The 17,262-nt window shown below is 37.2% G+C and overlaps 1 protein-coding gene across 12 annotated transcripts in view; it reads left to right on the forward strand.

Moving 5' to 3' along the window:
* NfI (Nuclear factor I) overlaps window positions 1–17,262 on the forward strand; it is a 436,655-nt gene that overhangs the window by 209,557 nt on the left and 209,836 nt on the right. For all 12 annotated transcript variants that reach the window (XM_083117283.1, XM_083117282.1, XM_083117284.1 and 9 more), the window contains one exon: window positions 5,404–5,559. In XM_083117283.1, the coding sequence (XP_082973409.1) occupies window positions 5,404–5,559 (156 nt within the window). The remainder of the gene's footprint in view (window positions 1–5,403; window positions 5,560–17,262) is intronic.

Raw genomic sequence — 17,262 nt, forward strand, 5'->3', positions numbered from 1 at the left:
TTCCTTTAAGAACTTCTCGCATTGAGTTTGCGGGAAAATGTGTTCATATATTTTGAGAGAAAATATTTATGAATTCAGGACGTTCTCAACCGAAGAACGATATATGGAAGATGAGAAGCGAACTGTTGCTTTTATACTTTATCAAATTCTTTGGCTGATACAAAGGATATCGAATAGATTGCTTAGAGTTGATGGTCTGCAGCGAAATACACAGAGGTATTTACCGTAGATTTATCACTATTTTTAAACAGTGAAGTAGCACTGTAACATGTATGCCGTCACTCATACATTATTTTACAACAGTGAATAAGTTTCGCGAAATAGATATCAGAACTATAGTCACTGCTGTCGGATTAAATTGCATTGTAACTGGCAATTAACTAATAGCAAAATATCACCTCTTTGGAAATACGAAGCTCATGAAGGAGACTGAACCTTCATACGATTTTACAAATGCATACTTGGCAATAACACTGTCGCTAATATGTTTCGTATAGCCACTGGAACGTTTACACACACACACACACACACGCGCGCGCGCGCGCGCGCATATGCCGCGTTTTGAATAAACTATGTGTTTGGTGGACGATTTCTTCGTTGTTCGGTATTGAAGGATTCCTGTAAATAAACAGACTTTCATTCTTCACACGTCACGTTATCAGTCTTCAGCCGATCTCCGTGGCGGAGTGGTTAGCACGGCAATCTACGATGCCAGGGGCTCAGGGTTGGAATCCTGTCCTGTACATGGATATTCTTTGTGGGTGTGTATTCCTTCAATTTTATCATATCGTCACCCATCTTCATCTTCTCAATTAGCCAAACGACTGATGTTGATGTTGAGGGATGATTTTGCTCTCAGATTCCTTTCATGTTAGTAGACAGTTGGTTTCTGACACTCCATAAGCAAATTCTAATACAGAAATGTGTCCCATCTGAAGTTCGCGATTATCGTTACAAAATTGTGTCACTAATAAGGTCTGATTTGTTTTTTTCCTTTGGTTGATAGTTCGTTATTGACATATGTCAGAGTACAACTTAAGAAGGCGGAAGTTGTGTGTCAAACTTAACCATATAAAGGTTCACAGGCTTAATTTTTTCACGTCAATTGTAGATGTTTGAAGTCTAACGTTATGAAACTATGAAGGTGATTATTTAAAACATAATCAAAATTGATCCCGACTTTTTGGATTTGCCACCCTTTCATGGACATTGATGTGTAGTCGAGTTGTTCTGATTAAACATGCGACTCCATTTTTGGCTTGTGCGGAAGTTCATACCAACTCAAAGATCAGGCGTCATTGCACCCAGACGATGCAAGGAAACATTGCAGAAAAATCGTAAGATCTGTTAGTATTTTCCAGAAAAGCGAATTCGTGTTTGCTTTTGTTAAAGGGAAAGCGATTGTTGAAATCCTCTTAGTATTTACTTCTGACGTCAGAACTCGAGACTATCTTCCGCTGAGAAATTGTGCTTTGCCAGGGAGTAAAGTGGACGTTCCACACAGTGAATTTGCTTAGAGAAAGAATCGAGCTTCGTACCGCTTGCTGTATAAACCTTTGGTACATATTGAGAAGATTGGAACTACGCCATGTGGTATGTGAGTTATGCCAACTTTGGTGCACATTTTAAAGATCAGTATTCAGATGCATGCCCGGTTGCATGCACGCCTTCAGATACAGACGGTGTGGGAGGCTTGTGCTTGGATACCATTACGAAGTCTATCATCATTTCAGACAGACGCTTCGTTCCTCTTAAATGATTGGACGAACGGCGAGTTCATTGAAGAGTTACTGTCAGGAAGACTTGCCCGTAGTACTACGGCTAGAGGTCAGGGGCAGGAACTTGGCAGCACAGGGCACAGAACAGCTGGTCCCAAGTTCGCCTCCCATGGTTGCCAAATGGCAGGATTACAACAAGTTTTGGCTCCAAGAATGTGAGAGAAAACTAAATCAATGAGCGAGAAAAAGAAACATAAAAACAGAGTTCGAGCTTTTGTTATAAAACTGAGACTCTAAAGAAGGAAATGGAGCATCTGGTCGGGAATATCCACGCGGGAGTATTCCTTGCGCCGGCAAGAATCGGACGCACAATGCAACATGGCGATGTAAATTTCTTCCTGTACTTTGTTAACCGAATTAGGTTAAGAGGTTCAAAGATATATCTCAATTAACTCTCCGTCATCCGCGTCCTCATAGTAGCACAAATGTACCGCACTCGGTGCCACCCCATCAAAACCAACGTTATTTATATGAATTATTGATGCAAATCGATGTTGAATTACACTGGCACTTACTGGGAATCAGGCGAAATATACGTGAACGCCAGCCAACGTGTCCATTTCGGACATGTTTATTAGGTATTAAAATAAATAAAGTCAAAAAATCAAAGTGTCTCATAGAATTAGAAGCTTAGATTCTTGAAGCAAATGCATCAAAACATCACTCTAAAAATAATTAAAACTTTGCCATATAATGAAGGCATATAATGAAGGAACCAAAAAATGAACTCACCATTCACGAAAGTTTCAATGTATTTTCCAAAAATTTTCAACGTATTTTTTTCATAAATTTTCAACGTACGTATTTTTCAAAACGAATTGGAATCGTACAACTTATATGGACTTAGAAAGCAACTATTTGTTCCAAAATTCTCAGTCAAAATCTTACTGACTTGCAGAAAAAGCAATCAAATATATAAAGCACAACTCAAACTTACAAAATATTATTAAAATGTTCAAATCTCAATATGTTTCTCCTACTCTTACGAGATATGCCTAGATACGTAAGAAAAGACCTACTGACTCGAATAAAAGAAACAGAATGTTGTGACTTTTCAATACCGTTATTTTGACAACTCGGACATTTCGTATGGATGTTACAATGGTTTCTGCATACAAATAAATTGCATTTCGAACAACAAACCGTCGTTTTTTCTTCTTATTTCCGCCAAATTCATAGCTGGCGTGCTATGAGGTAGGAAACGTTCTCGCGCGCGGCACTGAGTGCCCCCTATACGGTGGACCGGTCACTTCAGAGGCTTGTAAGAAACTGAAAAAAGGCGCGAACGTGTCTGTGTTTTCGTGGGAATAGTGAAGATAGGGTTACCTAGTGCTTTCCCGACCATTAGTGCACTGGTAAGGAAAACAATTCAAAAGTTTAAAAAAGGCGACACGCATTGCCGCCGCGCGGGTTATGGGGGGTTTACTGAGTAGTACGTTTTTTTTCGCGTTCTGAAGACATGGCACATTTCTTTTCACGTTGTTTTCATTCTTGTACTGGTGGTCTGTGATCTAATGTAGGCAAATAAGCGGATTCAAAATGTCTCATGTCGAGAGTTCTCTCGTGCCATGAAGAACATTCTGGATCTTTACTCTAGTTTAGGCAGTGATCAGCATCGCTTTCCATCATTTTTCAATTTCTTTCTGGAGGCTTCTTCTCGGCTGGTCGTGTGATAGGAGGACGAGTTTAAAGTAACTTCAACCTGGGAACGAAGTCATGCTTCTAAAACTAAAACAATTTATATCCGATAATCATATGTATAGCCACGACATGATACGAGTAGAAGGGTAAATATTAGCAATGCCAGAAAAGTTTTCCTAAAGTATGTCTCTTTCCATATACCATTTTGAAATGAAGCATTTTAATATTGTACTACGTATGTAAAACTTCATAATTGATGCCTTCCAAATAGAAAGGAGGCCTTTTGCATTGCGTTTATCGCTGCCGTACAGAACTAAAGAAACATTTTCCCAATTCGCTGAAAGCCCAACGTTGTGTAAAAATATAATAGTGGAGAGGTTTCATCTCGAATATGGAAAGTGGTAGTTGGTCAGTCAGTCCCACGTTTTGGCTGCCTTTGACCCTAGGGTTGTTCCTCTTATGAACTAGTGTTACTTTGGCTGTACAACTTGTGGATGCAACTCATAATTATATTTACTCTTTATTGTTATTTTTTTTCTGTGAAAAGTCAATAACTATGTAACACATGCTATTTCATAACGTGTGAATCGTCGAATATTGGCGTTTGTAAATACGAGGATTCTGTGATGTACATATTGAAATCTCATCTTCATGGCAGACATTTCTGTTGTAATTGTGATTGCCTAAATACGGGTTAAGCTGGTCATCGTAGGAAGCAGTTATTTTGCGAGTTCCAGGTTTCCCAAACTGCTTTGAGAATATCAACAGTATCGTGCATGAGATTGTATTATTATCATCACTATTTTGCTGCATATGTCACAGATCGAACTTTTACATGGATTGTACTGCTTACTGTTCTGCGAAATAGTGTGTACAGGCTCTACAAAAATTGTCTACTAATATCCATGTTTTGATGATTATGAATTGTGGATAGGAAAGCGCCTAATATATACATCAATGAGTACTCCTCCTTGGCCGTGCTTTGGGCTGCGACTGCGGAACGGAATGGGTTCGAGTCCGCCTGGGTTCGGCTTCTGGGTTTTCGGCCTTTGTATAGGTTTGATTTGATTTAGTTTATTTTACTTCGCGTTTTGTGCCTCTTGGCTAATTTGCGAAGATGGTGATGAGTGATGAAATGATGAAATGGATGAATGGACATTCACAAACAACCAAGCCCGACCGGGATTCGAACCCGGGACCCTTGGCGTCGCAGCGCGATGTGCTAACCACTCGGCCACAGGGTCGGGCGGCCTTTGTATAGGACCGGTGGCAACCCACCATCGTGATGGAATTGGGGAGCTACGAGTGAGTAGCGTAACCTGGTCACGGATATCTCCTATAACGGCTGGGTGTTCGACGTGCTGACCCCACGTCACCCCATTACCTGTTAAAGATCTCCACACCTCTAGGTAGGATTGTAGGAGGGAGGCTGCAGTCGGGATATAGACCAAGGCCCTATTCATGAACTATTCATTTGCGGGAAAGTAGGAGGATAGGTTTAATCACTCATTTGTGTGTGTGTTGCTGGAGAAACAAGAAAATTGCAATGTGTTTACTTGTACATTGGATGTGTGTGTGTGTGTGTGTACTTTTAGTACATTATTACATGAAAATATAAAAATAATATATGATGCAAATAAATTGTGCAGCCTTCCTATTCATAATTTTCAAAAATCTTTTGGGAATTGTATAATTTGAACACATTACAGTACAATATATTTCATTTTGAACTCTGGTTTATCGTTGTGTGACTTCATGAAATAAAAGTTAGTAGTGAGATTAAGCTACTTCGTTTGACTGTTATAATCAATTAAGTGCCTGTTGTCATGATTTGTTTTGAACTGGAAGAAGATTTATCTTCGCGCGTACCACTATTCTCTGACACTAGATTTTACAAGTTATTAGAATGGCATAAAAAGTGATTAAATTATTCTTTACCTATATATTTAACCCATTTCTGACGAAACCCTCTTTTTCTTTACAGGATGAATTCCACCCGTTTATTGAGGCTTTACTGCCCTATGTGAAGTCGTTCTCATACACGTGGTTTAACCTGCAGGCAGCCAAACGTAAATACTTCAAAAAACATGAGAAGCGTATGTCCCTGGAAGAGGAGAGACGATGCAAGGAGGAACTACAAGTAAGTTTTAAAAATACTTAAATTGTAGTGTTTTACATCTATTTTACTTGGTGCAAGCACCTTGAACGGTCGACTCAAGATCTTACCACCCAAGTTTCCAGATTCTAGTCCTCGCCTGGGCTTTTTTGTGAGTACCCCTTCATGAATTCCATTCACCTTCATCGCCGTGATTAGGGAAAGTTTCAGAAAGGCTAAATAATTTAAGAGAAACACCTCCAAATATGTATTTGAAACTTCGGAAACCCCTATACACTGGAGATAACTTTGAAATTTCTTGCATTCGAAATTCCAACACGATAAAAGACAGGAAAATATTAATATCGCATGAGGAAAGAAATGAAGTAGTGTGAGGAGTGTGTATTAAAATTAACTGCCAAATTACTCAAGTATCCGATGTTTTCATTTTCGGGGGAGCCTAGACCAACATAGACCAGCCTAGACCCTCCAAGTAATTCACTGCAGTAGCAAAAACGGAATTTGTACTTGATTAGATTTGGTACTCTTATGCACTCAATTAATACATTTATACAAATAATTCAAAACAAATCAGTAAAAGGGATGTTGTAGTATCCTGTTTCGTACATTGTGTTTAGCTGAGCATATATTATTAACATAAAAATTAGTAAGGCGTACAAATATAATTTCCATAAATTAATATTTGATTTTTTTTTAATCATCTCACTTGTCCTTTGCATTAATCTAAAACATATGCAGTGTGTTGCTGTACAATACTAACACACTTCCACAGCGTATAGAAGACGAACAACGTTTCCAAATAAGAACGTTTTTTTAGACCTTGTGGTAATTTACGAGCACTCGAAAAACGACATTTTATCCTGCATGAATGCAACCGCACAGCATAGATTCACTGTTACAACTGGCAGATTAACTTTAACATTACGATAAACAAGATATAAATATTAAAAGAACAACAAAAAAGCAAGTAGACATTTCCCTGGTACATCTGAATCAGTAGCAGGATGAAGCAAGTTTCCAATATGGTGCATAGTTTAGCTGTAGTTTGTTACAGTCTCGGAGAGTAAGTCTTGTCTCGTCTTGATGTTACAGAGGACTGTCTCGTTCTCGGTACCGTCTTATCGAGTCCGGAAGGGTGGTGGCTTGTTCTCGAATTTTAAAACCCCATAACTAGTCGCAGATCATGCTGTGTGTGAAATCAGTTATACAGTTAGCCTAAATATGCATCCGGCTCGCCAGCGCTGAATCTTATATGTATATACCAGCGGTTCTCAACCTTCGTGAGACTACTGACCGGTATATTATTTTTATGAAAATCGATGCTCCGTTCCCAACAATTTTACCTGTAGATACCTTTCTACTTTTTAAGCTTTATACATTAATTAATATTTACCCTTGAAATTAAATATTAATAAATAAATTATGCCATAATCATAAAGAGTAATAGTTCCGTTATGGGCCTCCCCGATGGCGCAGTGGTAGCGTCGTTGCCTTGTAATCGAGGGGTCCCGAGTTCGATACCACTGGCAGACACATAGTGGTTTGGATCCCACTTTAAACTGTAGGTCCAGTCCCGATTAGCCTTACTGTGTATAAAGTGAATTTAAAAATTCAGTACAATTCTCCAAATTGCCGAAATTGTGAATATATACCTCTCTATCCTCCATATGCCTTCACGGAATATTGTAATGTGCAGAATGTAGCTTTACTCTCTTTAAACATAAGATCTATAGTTGTATAGTGTTCTGAAAAAAGCGCTTAAATCAAAGAATGCAATTTTACAGCAGACAGTTATTTATGTGTATTCTTTTAATAACAAACATTTCTTACATGACATAAATTTTGGATCATCACTGTTTATAATCTTTACACGTGCACAATATAAAATTATACTTATAATATTTTATTAACTGAAAGCCACAGAAAATCGCACTTTGTGACTTATGTACCTTTTTGCGAACACCCTAGAGTTATTGTCTTGGGTTTTGTAACTATCTCAGAATTGTAGGGGCTGACGTACTATAAGATATGCTTCACGTTACTTAGTTTTAAGTAACAATCAATCACGTTTGCAGCAGAAGTTAATTTTCGTAGATGTTTCCTATGTTAATGAAAACTGAATCAAATACGTGACTGGTGAACGCGTCGGAGGATTAAGTGGTGGTTTGGCACCAGATGATGAAATGTTGGTCGTTTTTCAGAAAGTCAATATTTGGTATGTTCTCATGTTATTGAAATTGGAAGGATACTCGTGTACTTGATGTTACGCACGGATTTATATTTAGTTTTTTTAAAAAAAATATATTTATGACACATGGCTTAATACTTTTGCTGCTGAATTTTGTACACTAAGAAAGTTGACTCGAGGAATAACGGTCCAAGACCGTCAATTTTTAGCTGCCATCCACCTACCGTAAGGAATTACTATGACCGTTATTAAAGTATTGACCGCCATTAAATAGTGAATTTATGTAATTTCAATGGCTCAATGTTTATAAGTATATTTTTGGTGCACGCAACTGCAATGTATTTATTATTATTTATTATATTTGCATAATATGCATAATAAAATAATAAATAAAAATATTAAAAATAATAAAATATTCTAATTTAAATTTTTAAAAAAACGGCTGTGTTCCTTTCTTGTAAATAGTAGGTAGACTCTTAAACTTTAACGGTAGAACATTGTAAATTTAACGGTAACTTCTAAAAGTGTAGAGTTTGAACTTTTGGTAAATTTATGAAAGCCGGGAATCCTCTGTAACCCCTTTATTCTGTAATTGTTTACATTCGTACTTACTTATTCTGCATTGGGAAAGATTGTTTAACAAGGGATTTCGCTTTTTTTTAACGAAATTAGTATCTATTGTCGACATATCGAGTAATTATTGTTCGTTCTTTTCTCGCTTCCTGAACACGCAAAATGGCGGGCAAATCTTGACTAGCGTTGTGTTTCAAACGGCAAAGCAGTGTTTCAACCTTCTTAACAGAAAAATTCCCGCATAGCCCCGAAAACCATTCCCGCATAGCCCCAAAAACCATTCGGGATAGTATGACCATTCACGAATAGCCCAAAAAACCATGCCCGCATAACCCCAAAAACCATTGACTCATAGCCCCTAAAACCATTCACGATAGCCCCACGCACCATCACGGTAAGGTTAGGTTAGGTTGCTTTAGGTTGGGCAATATAGTGAAAAAACTGTGTGTTTGGAAACACTTACCGGGGATTACGTCATCAGATGCTCGCAACATCCGGTTCAAGTACATGGATGGAAATGCAAGCAACAGCTTTCGTTCATCGGACGGACATTATTATAGAAAAAAAACATGAATTAGCGGCCAAATACATTGAAAAATGCGAGAAAACACTTCTATGAACTTCCGAAATTACACACAAACTCAGTTCCGTAAGTACTTTCTCCTTTAAATTTGAAGAAATCGGATTCCCGGCATTGATAGTTTTACCGAACTTTTTTCAGAAAGTTTAAATTGCATTTAAATATTCAATTTAGAGCATATCGCAAATGCAAAGGAAAACAGTCAGTTGTTCATTTAAATATCACGTTCTCCTCAATATATCATGGTTTGTGTCTTTCACTCGTGTACTGTCTGTCTGTATTATAGTGAAGGTTGTTATGAAGACAGAAATTTGTGCCCTGCACATTGAATGTACAGTCACAGGCAATACATTTTTAAAAATTCCTTTAGTCTCTACAGCACGTGCATTTTCAATTCTGAAAAACAACAGTGCTCCATTGGTTAACGTAATAGTAAATACCATTTAGACAGCATTCACTTTTCGCATACGAGCTATTATATTAACTTGCAAGATATTTCGAATGCTAATGTTGAGTTTAATCACTTTTATAAAAGGTCCTTCGTAAACCAGTGTTCCCAGCTTAAGTTCAAACGCGAATGGGTATGTGAATACCGTTGTTAGCCGTTAACTTGTGTTAGCATTTTATTTGGAAAATTATTATTACGTTGGCTATGGATTATACTTCACATTGATATCATTGTAGAAATTTCATAAATTGAATGCTTGTGCTCAGGTTTTGATTTAAAAAAGAAGAGCATACCATTCACAAATGCCTAACGGAACTACGTTTTTCCAAATGGGAATGTTATTTTGGCGAAAATATGAAAGCAATCCCATATCAGGTAAACCCAACATTATTTATTCCATCAATGTTTATATTCCTAAAATTGTACTTCTTTGTACATTGTATGTACATTCTTCGGTGCAATTTTGTAACACTACTGTTTACTACTATATCCCATCTTCCCATTAAAATTTCATAGTTACACAAGTTGTGTAGAAAATAGGTAATTGAACAGGCAATCGAGATATCGATTGAATAGATTAAAACTCATATTTAAATTAAGCTTATGTAACCACACTTAATTTGATATTAAAGGCATCTTCGAAATTCAATCCAGTTTCATATGGAACCGTTGTCATACTTTGGACGATCGGTTGACTGTTCATAGAGGCTGGCCTTGTCCATGATCGTAGTGACTGTGTCATTTTAACCCGAGAAATCTTGAGTTCGATTTTTGGTGTAATTTCAGTACACTTTAAGCACTAGGTGCAATCTCGATTAGCCTATAAATTGGATTTAAACTTTTACGTAGCCTTCCAAAAACATGTGAAATATGTTTTCTTTGAAAGAAAAAAAATGTCCGATCTAATCCACTGCCATTCGTATTGATACTTCTCTTGAATTTCTTTGTAAGAAGTCCAGAAACTGAATGTTCTGCGAGCGATATTCACTTTGGGGTTTCATCTATTTGGCATGGTGTGACTCAGACGTCGATTTCATCTGGGATACCTTCCAAAACATGAATCCGCAGACTTCAGGTGGAACTCACTCTCGACACTTGGAGTCTGGAATACAAGTGCGAAGCCGCGAGCTTGAGCATTTACCAAGTTTTTCGATTTGGGTCTAGCAAGCAGAAGTATATTGCCATCACGAAGGGCAATGGTAAATGAACTCCTGGCAGATTTGAATAAGATCACGTCCAGTTCCACTTTATTGCCCAAAACCAACCGTTGGCATTTGCCGTGGACCCTAATCTCACGGTGCTGAACCATCAAGTGCCTGAAGCGCCGGATAGTTTGGTTAGAAAAGCTTATAGAATAATCATCCTAAAATTTTTATGACTGAAAAATAAAGCAAACATAATTGAGTTCCATGTATGAGAGACCATTCCAGCGATATGGTATAAATTCTTGGCGTTTTGAGAAATCCCATTTGGTCCGACTGATATATTGTGACGTCGAAAAGTGGACTATATTCCGTTGCATTGCTCTTGTTTGTAATGTTTCGGAAACCGCAACCAACGATCCAATCACATTCGAACTCATGGCCCAGTAAGTTTAAAAAACATTTATGTTATGGTGAGGTTATTTAGATATGTGACAGATGCGTTTAGGCATGTGCCTCGCTGATGGATGTTGCCTTGTGACCATTGGGTCTCAGTGGCTTAAACCCCCACTTTTTAAACTATATCCCCAGTCCGGACTAGCTGACCATTTTATAAAATAGACTTTCAACTTCTCCATGCTAACTCTCCAGGATGTTTGACCGCATGCAAGAAAAATTTCAAAGAAAATCCATCACTCAATAATTTTTGTAAATATATACTGTCTTATGAAGAGTTCACCTGAAAGACACATACTTTGTAGATTGATACCAGAGACGGAAGAATACTAATCGCAGAAACAAAGCCAATGTCAAATTCATTAGAGCCGGTACACATTACCGTAGAAATTCATAACGTTGTTCTAACTAAATTATACTCGTTTTAAAATAATGATCGTGAGTGAACAAAAAAAGTCAAACTTTTTTTCTTATATTAATGTTACTATCGATTCTGCACATTCATAATATGTGCCAGGGCTCTGATATTTCATACATGTCTTGACAATATTTGTCGTTTTTCATTGCATCTTAAGGTTTTTTGTAATTAAAAATCATATTTCAAACTCAGAATTGTGTGAATTAGAATACGTTTCGGCATTTGTAATTGTAAATAATGTGCATCGGGATTAAATATATTACACTATGTAAATACCGAGAAAATTTTTATATATATCTTTGAGAGAAGACTTACTTTTGTGATAGTTGATATCGACACTTGGTATTGGGATTTACACGGTTATATGTAAATATAATAGTAGGCCAATTGTTCTCGCTATTTTAAATCTCTTTTGCATCATATGTGTTCTTAAGGAATAGCAATGCACTGATGCTGATGTATATGTACGTTGTTGCTTTGTTTACAAAGCGTATATTGCTTTTTACTGTCATATTTTACTCGTTTTCCTGCTAATTTTGGATAATCATTGATGATGAAGATGAACGATTAGAGGAAACTGATGAAAGCACACGTACCAAGAACACTCATGCCCAAGACAGGACTCAAACCAGGAAATTTCCGTAGCAAGATCGTGTATCAAATCAACTACATTCCGCCACAGAACATGGCACTGCGTAAAACAAACTGAACGAATGTGGTGATGGACACTGCTTACCACCATCACTACCGAAGGTTCAGGTACGAGTACTGACCTGGCATTGGTGTTTCTTTGTGAGCGTGTCTTTATGAATTTCACATAGTAATTTATTTCATGTTTCGAGTTAATACCACAAAGGTGTTGTATACTTTTTAAAAATTCTGCACTGACCGTCATACAGGTACCCCAACGGCGAAAGAAACTGTAGGCGAATTGTCGACCACCATTTTCATTCGGTCTGAATTACTGTGTGATGACAATGAATTGAAATAAAGACGCCAATTAGCAGAGAACAATGCCTGCTTCGAACCAACATAGTTTCATTCCTCAAAACAACACAGGATATAGAATTTAAAAAGTAATGAAAATAGCGGTGGACATTTGGCTTACCATTATCTTTGCCGTTGACTGTACAAGTGAACATTTGGGTGTTCATAAGCATGCCCATAATGCGTAATGCGAATGCAGTGCTCCTGCTGCGGCATTCTTTGTTCTTGTTGGCACTGTACTTGGGATTCTTTCGTGGAGCAGCATAATATTTGAGGCAAGAAAATGTTTCTGAGACTTGCTGAAGGAAAGCAAGAGAGAAGATTTTGGCCTTCAGGGTCCAAATTGAGAAGGAGCAAGAACGCAGATCCAGTTACCACTTCCGACTAGGTTTCTGGAGTGAAAGGGAAGGGGTAAAAAAACAGAATATTGTTTGAGGAATCCTGTGCAGCGGCTGTGTGGGGTGAGCCAAAATGGCTGTGTATACGTTACGAATAATGTGATCTTTGTACACTTATTAAGTAAGCTCGCTGAACCTATTCAGCCTGGGTAACTTTTAATGGTGAATTAGATGGGAAAAGTACCCGTGAAACCATATGCAATCTTAATTCTAAAGTTTTCGTCAAGATGTATGACTTTTCTGCCCGGAGACTTTTTTTTTTTTTCTTTTCCTTTTTGTAGTAAATGTGGAGGGTAGCCAACAGGAAGTAAACAAGCAGTTTGTTGTTTTCAATTACACGGGGAACAAGAACGGGAGCCAGAAACCACACAGAACGATGTGTAGATTTTTACAGACGGATCAGACAACTACAAAAGATGTGCAGTATTGTGTGTTTTATCACTATTGCAGGCACCAGAAGGGGTAATGCTTTTGTGGTTGCTGCTTGCAGACCCGATTTGCCGTTCGAGTAGACATTTTATGGCAATGACTCAACTGTGTTCCGCACGATATTCTTTCGGTATGTGTAACCATGCCTGGCATGGTTGTATAATTTTGCATGGGAAATTAACCTGTGGTAGTTGAATTCGATGTGATCTCATAGAGCTAAATATCCGAATATTTTATGTTTACATAACGGAATTTTATAAAAATTTCTTCGTAATACGTGTCAAATCATTGCCTCATTAACGCATCGAACTGTAAATCTTGAATTTGTATTTTTGTTACTTTACGTCCACTGTCTGCGATATTTGGCTAATAGCGGTGATGAGGAGGAGTGATGGTTAGATGGAATTGGTGAGGGGACACTTATAAAGAACTCCTGTGCCCACGCCGAGATGCGAACACGTAAACTTCGGTGGTGGGTCCGAAAAGTTTTGCAATTTGGTGTTATTCTAGACTGCGTGACTTCTCTGAGCATCACATGTTTCTGTATAAATGACGTTCTTGGAATTTATTTGGTCTTATATTTCCCTGGGGGGGTGGGAGGGGTGTGTTTCCTTCTTGCTTCGAGTATTTGTGGAATTATTTTCTAAAGTTACCATTGCATGTTAGTCCTCTTCACGGTTACAAATTGATATGATGTTACTTAAGGTATTCGGAATACGATACAAGGTTTATCGATACTACAGTACAACACTTAAACCGATTACAAACTATATTATGTACTTGTGATTCACTGTAAACATTTGTACATATTGTTTAGTGAGTGTCCTTTTGAATTTTTTACAATTATATATTTCTGCTGCTGCAGATTTTAAAATGTGGCATATCAAGCTAAGTTTGTACAAGTTGTGTAGAAGTGCTAAGTATATGGGTGTGGTTTTGTAAACGATCGCATCTATAAGTTCTCGGTAAACGAAAATCAACAAGTTTGGAAATTATCTTTGGTTTTACCTCCTGCTAGAGTTATTTCAGTATTTATTAATATTTTGTTAGAATGGCTCATGGTAAATGTTTACCAATACCGATTATCCTTCATATCTTCATATTTAGGTTATTTTACGTTGCCTTTATACCTCTCCAAGTTAATCGCGACGATGATGATGAATGGTGATAGATACAATAGATGATAGGACACACATACATCCATGCCTTACCCAGTACTCGAACCTAGTACACCTGGAATCTTAGAGCGATGTGATAACCACTAGACCGTATTCCACCGAGTTTGCTATTATAATTCTCTTTATGAGGTGGGATTTTGCACGTTTATGACATCAGGTATAGACTAACCGCTGTGATTAGAATTAATGGACTGGCGGAATATATTATTTCTGTATAGAAACCAGGAGCACTCGTTTCGCAAGGATTACATTTATATACTCGTTATTTTCATATATTTAGGAAATAACCATGCAATGTCCAAATACGTAACATTTTCATGTTTACAAATTGAACATCATTGTTTAAAAATAAAATCTTACTTCCACTTCTACGTTCTATGCTGATTTGCATTTGAAGTTCGTGCATTCTTAAAGAAATATTCCCCCAGAATTTTATGGGGAAATGTTGAATCTATCGCCGCGATGATGGAGGAGACAATGGACCATCCATAAGGTGTCTTCGTTCTTCCTCCTTTTTCCCATTCCGATGCTGCGCCATCAGCCTGGCGTGGGTGTGTGCCAAAGTGTGTGCGCGAGATTTCTTTATTTTGTCTGCTTAATTTCCCCTTTTTGCCGCGAACACGGCCACACAATATTTTCAGGCTATTTTTGAAGATTTATGACGACTCATTTAGGGCATTATGTTCCACTGGAATGCACATATTACCTTCCCATGCATTTTTTCTAAAGTAAATAGAAATCCAATAAGAGAACGGTTCTGTGCGATGCGTTGGAGGGACTCTTTACTGCTCCCCACTCCATTGAAGTTTGCCATGAAAACCCGACTAGATTACACCCTGAGACCATTAGGCGTATCATTTCCTATATATTTAAATTAGTGTGAAGCCAAAACCAAAAACCCCACCCTTGAAGGCGCAAGTTGCAGTCGAAGCAGTTTATCACTTTTCCGATGGATTCACTCCTAGATAAGGAAGGGGTTTTCACGGGGAAGTCGCTGAATCTACCTCTATGTTGCTCTGTATTGGTAGAAAGTTTCATATGACCTTAACTTCTACTTTGCAGTTCCTTCTGTTACGGATCCATAATCTTTACTTTAATGCGTTTCGTCATTTTGATGTAATGAGCAAGCGTGAATTTTGTGCTAGTTATCTCTTTTAAGTCATGATTTTACTCTGATGATAATCTTTGGAACATGCTACAGTACCTCATCCGGTGAATCAAATTGACAATGATTCGTCAACAAACAATGTTTTTTCCGAAATAATTATTCCATCGCCATGATACTTTAATGCTGTATTAGTTTTATATATCTATAGCATTCTCTATTATGGTGTGATTAGGTTAGTACACTTCAACAGTTCGTATTGAAAGTTTTTGTTTTCTTCATATGAATATGTAATCCTTTTTTTTTTTTTACATTCAGATTTCTTTCGTTGTTCACATACGGTTGATGGTAATATATCTTTTTTTTTAAAAAAAAATAATAAATATTGAATGGATTTTCTCATGACACGTTTACCTTTTGAATATTTGTAGTTGCCATGTATTTTCTGGCTCACTTGCAAGAATTTTTACCATTTGCATAGTATTATGTTCTTATTATTACATATTAGGGTCCCAGACACTGCTCACCATACTTCTGCTTAATCCGTGCATAGTTTGTAAAATTAGTAGTGGTTATTTTTATTATGAGAAATGCTTAATGAAGTTTTGAAACTAAATGTGGACAAAACAAATTAATTATCTTGTCTGAAACGGTTTTACAATTTATTCTGGAGACAATAGTTCCCAAATTGAGAAAAGTAATTTAAAGCATTCACAGATGTTTCAGTCATTATCAAACATAGTATTTTTAATGAGAAGCTATGTACCATCGAGTACATCGAGTAGAAATTGGGAAGAAGTCATAGTTTGCTATAACGATTAGTGGAATTTTCCTTGTCAATTTTGTAGGTGGCTCTTATAGAATTTTCAAATTATATTCTTAATTATTCTTGTCAGTGCTTATTAGTCTTTATTTTACTTCATGCAATGCACCATCACGTAATTTTACATTTAACAAAATTGTAAGAATGAGGAAAGGGAACATTGAAGCATAAAAATCTGTGAGTTGTTCATCCCAAATCTGGACTTCATGGGAATATGCTATTAAAGAAGCTTCCACACGATTGAAGTTTCAGCTTGTATGAAAAACATTTTTCTATTCTAACTTTCTGAATTTTGTACAAACTGCACAATATTATAACTCGAAGTATTCAGGAAGACTTATTCATAATTTTTACATCACGTTTCAATAAAATACTTCAGTTCACTAACTTTTTGCTTCATCATTAATGCTCATAGTTGTGATTAATATTCAGAAGTAACAAAGTGGCGTAGCTCGGTAGCTCAGTTGGTAGAGCAATGACACAATATGCAGAGACCCGGTTTCGAATTCTGATCGAACCAGCAATTTTTGCCAGTTTTCTGTGGGAGAAATTAAATTTACATAACACTAACCTCTGAGAGCATGCTCGTTTTTGTCTTTTCATGTTCTTTCCCTCTTTAATTTTATTTCTTCTTATTTTGAGAAATTAATCCGCGCTCAGTTTATTACTATTAACAACAATGTATCTGCTACGTGGGTATAATATATGTCCTCCACAAAAGGCAGGAGCTCTCCTGGGCGTAGTGTTAGGATATCCATGGGGAAACTATTACAATAGACACGGAAACAATGCAAATGTGGCAATTGGGCCGACATTGTCTCCTGTGGCCAACTTCATGTCCAGTTGTGGATTTCTTCCTACACATGAAGAGATGCAACAGCGGATCATTTGGACTAAAAATAGTTACTTATATAATATGAATGGTTACTAAAATAAGCACAAATAGTATTAAATAGAAATTTTTAGGTGTTTCAGGTCTTGCATTTAGGTACGATCAGCTGC

Source organism: Lepisma saccharinum, chromosome 2, assembly GCF_977018435.1.
Source record: "Lepisma saccharinum chromosome 2, izLepSacc3.1, whole genome shotgun sequence".
Lineage (NCBI taxonomy): Eukaryota > Metazoa > Arthropoda > Insecta > Zygentoma > Lepismatidae > Lepisma > Lepisma saccharinum.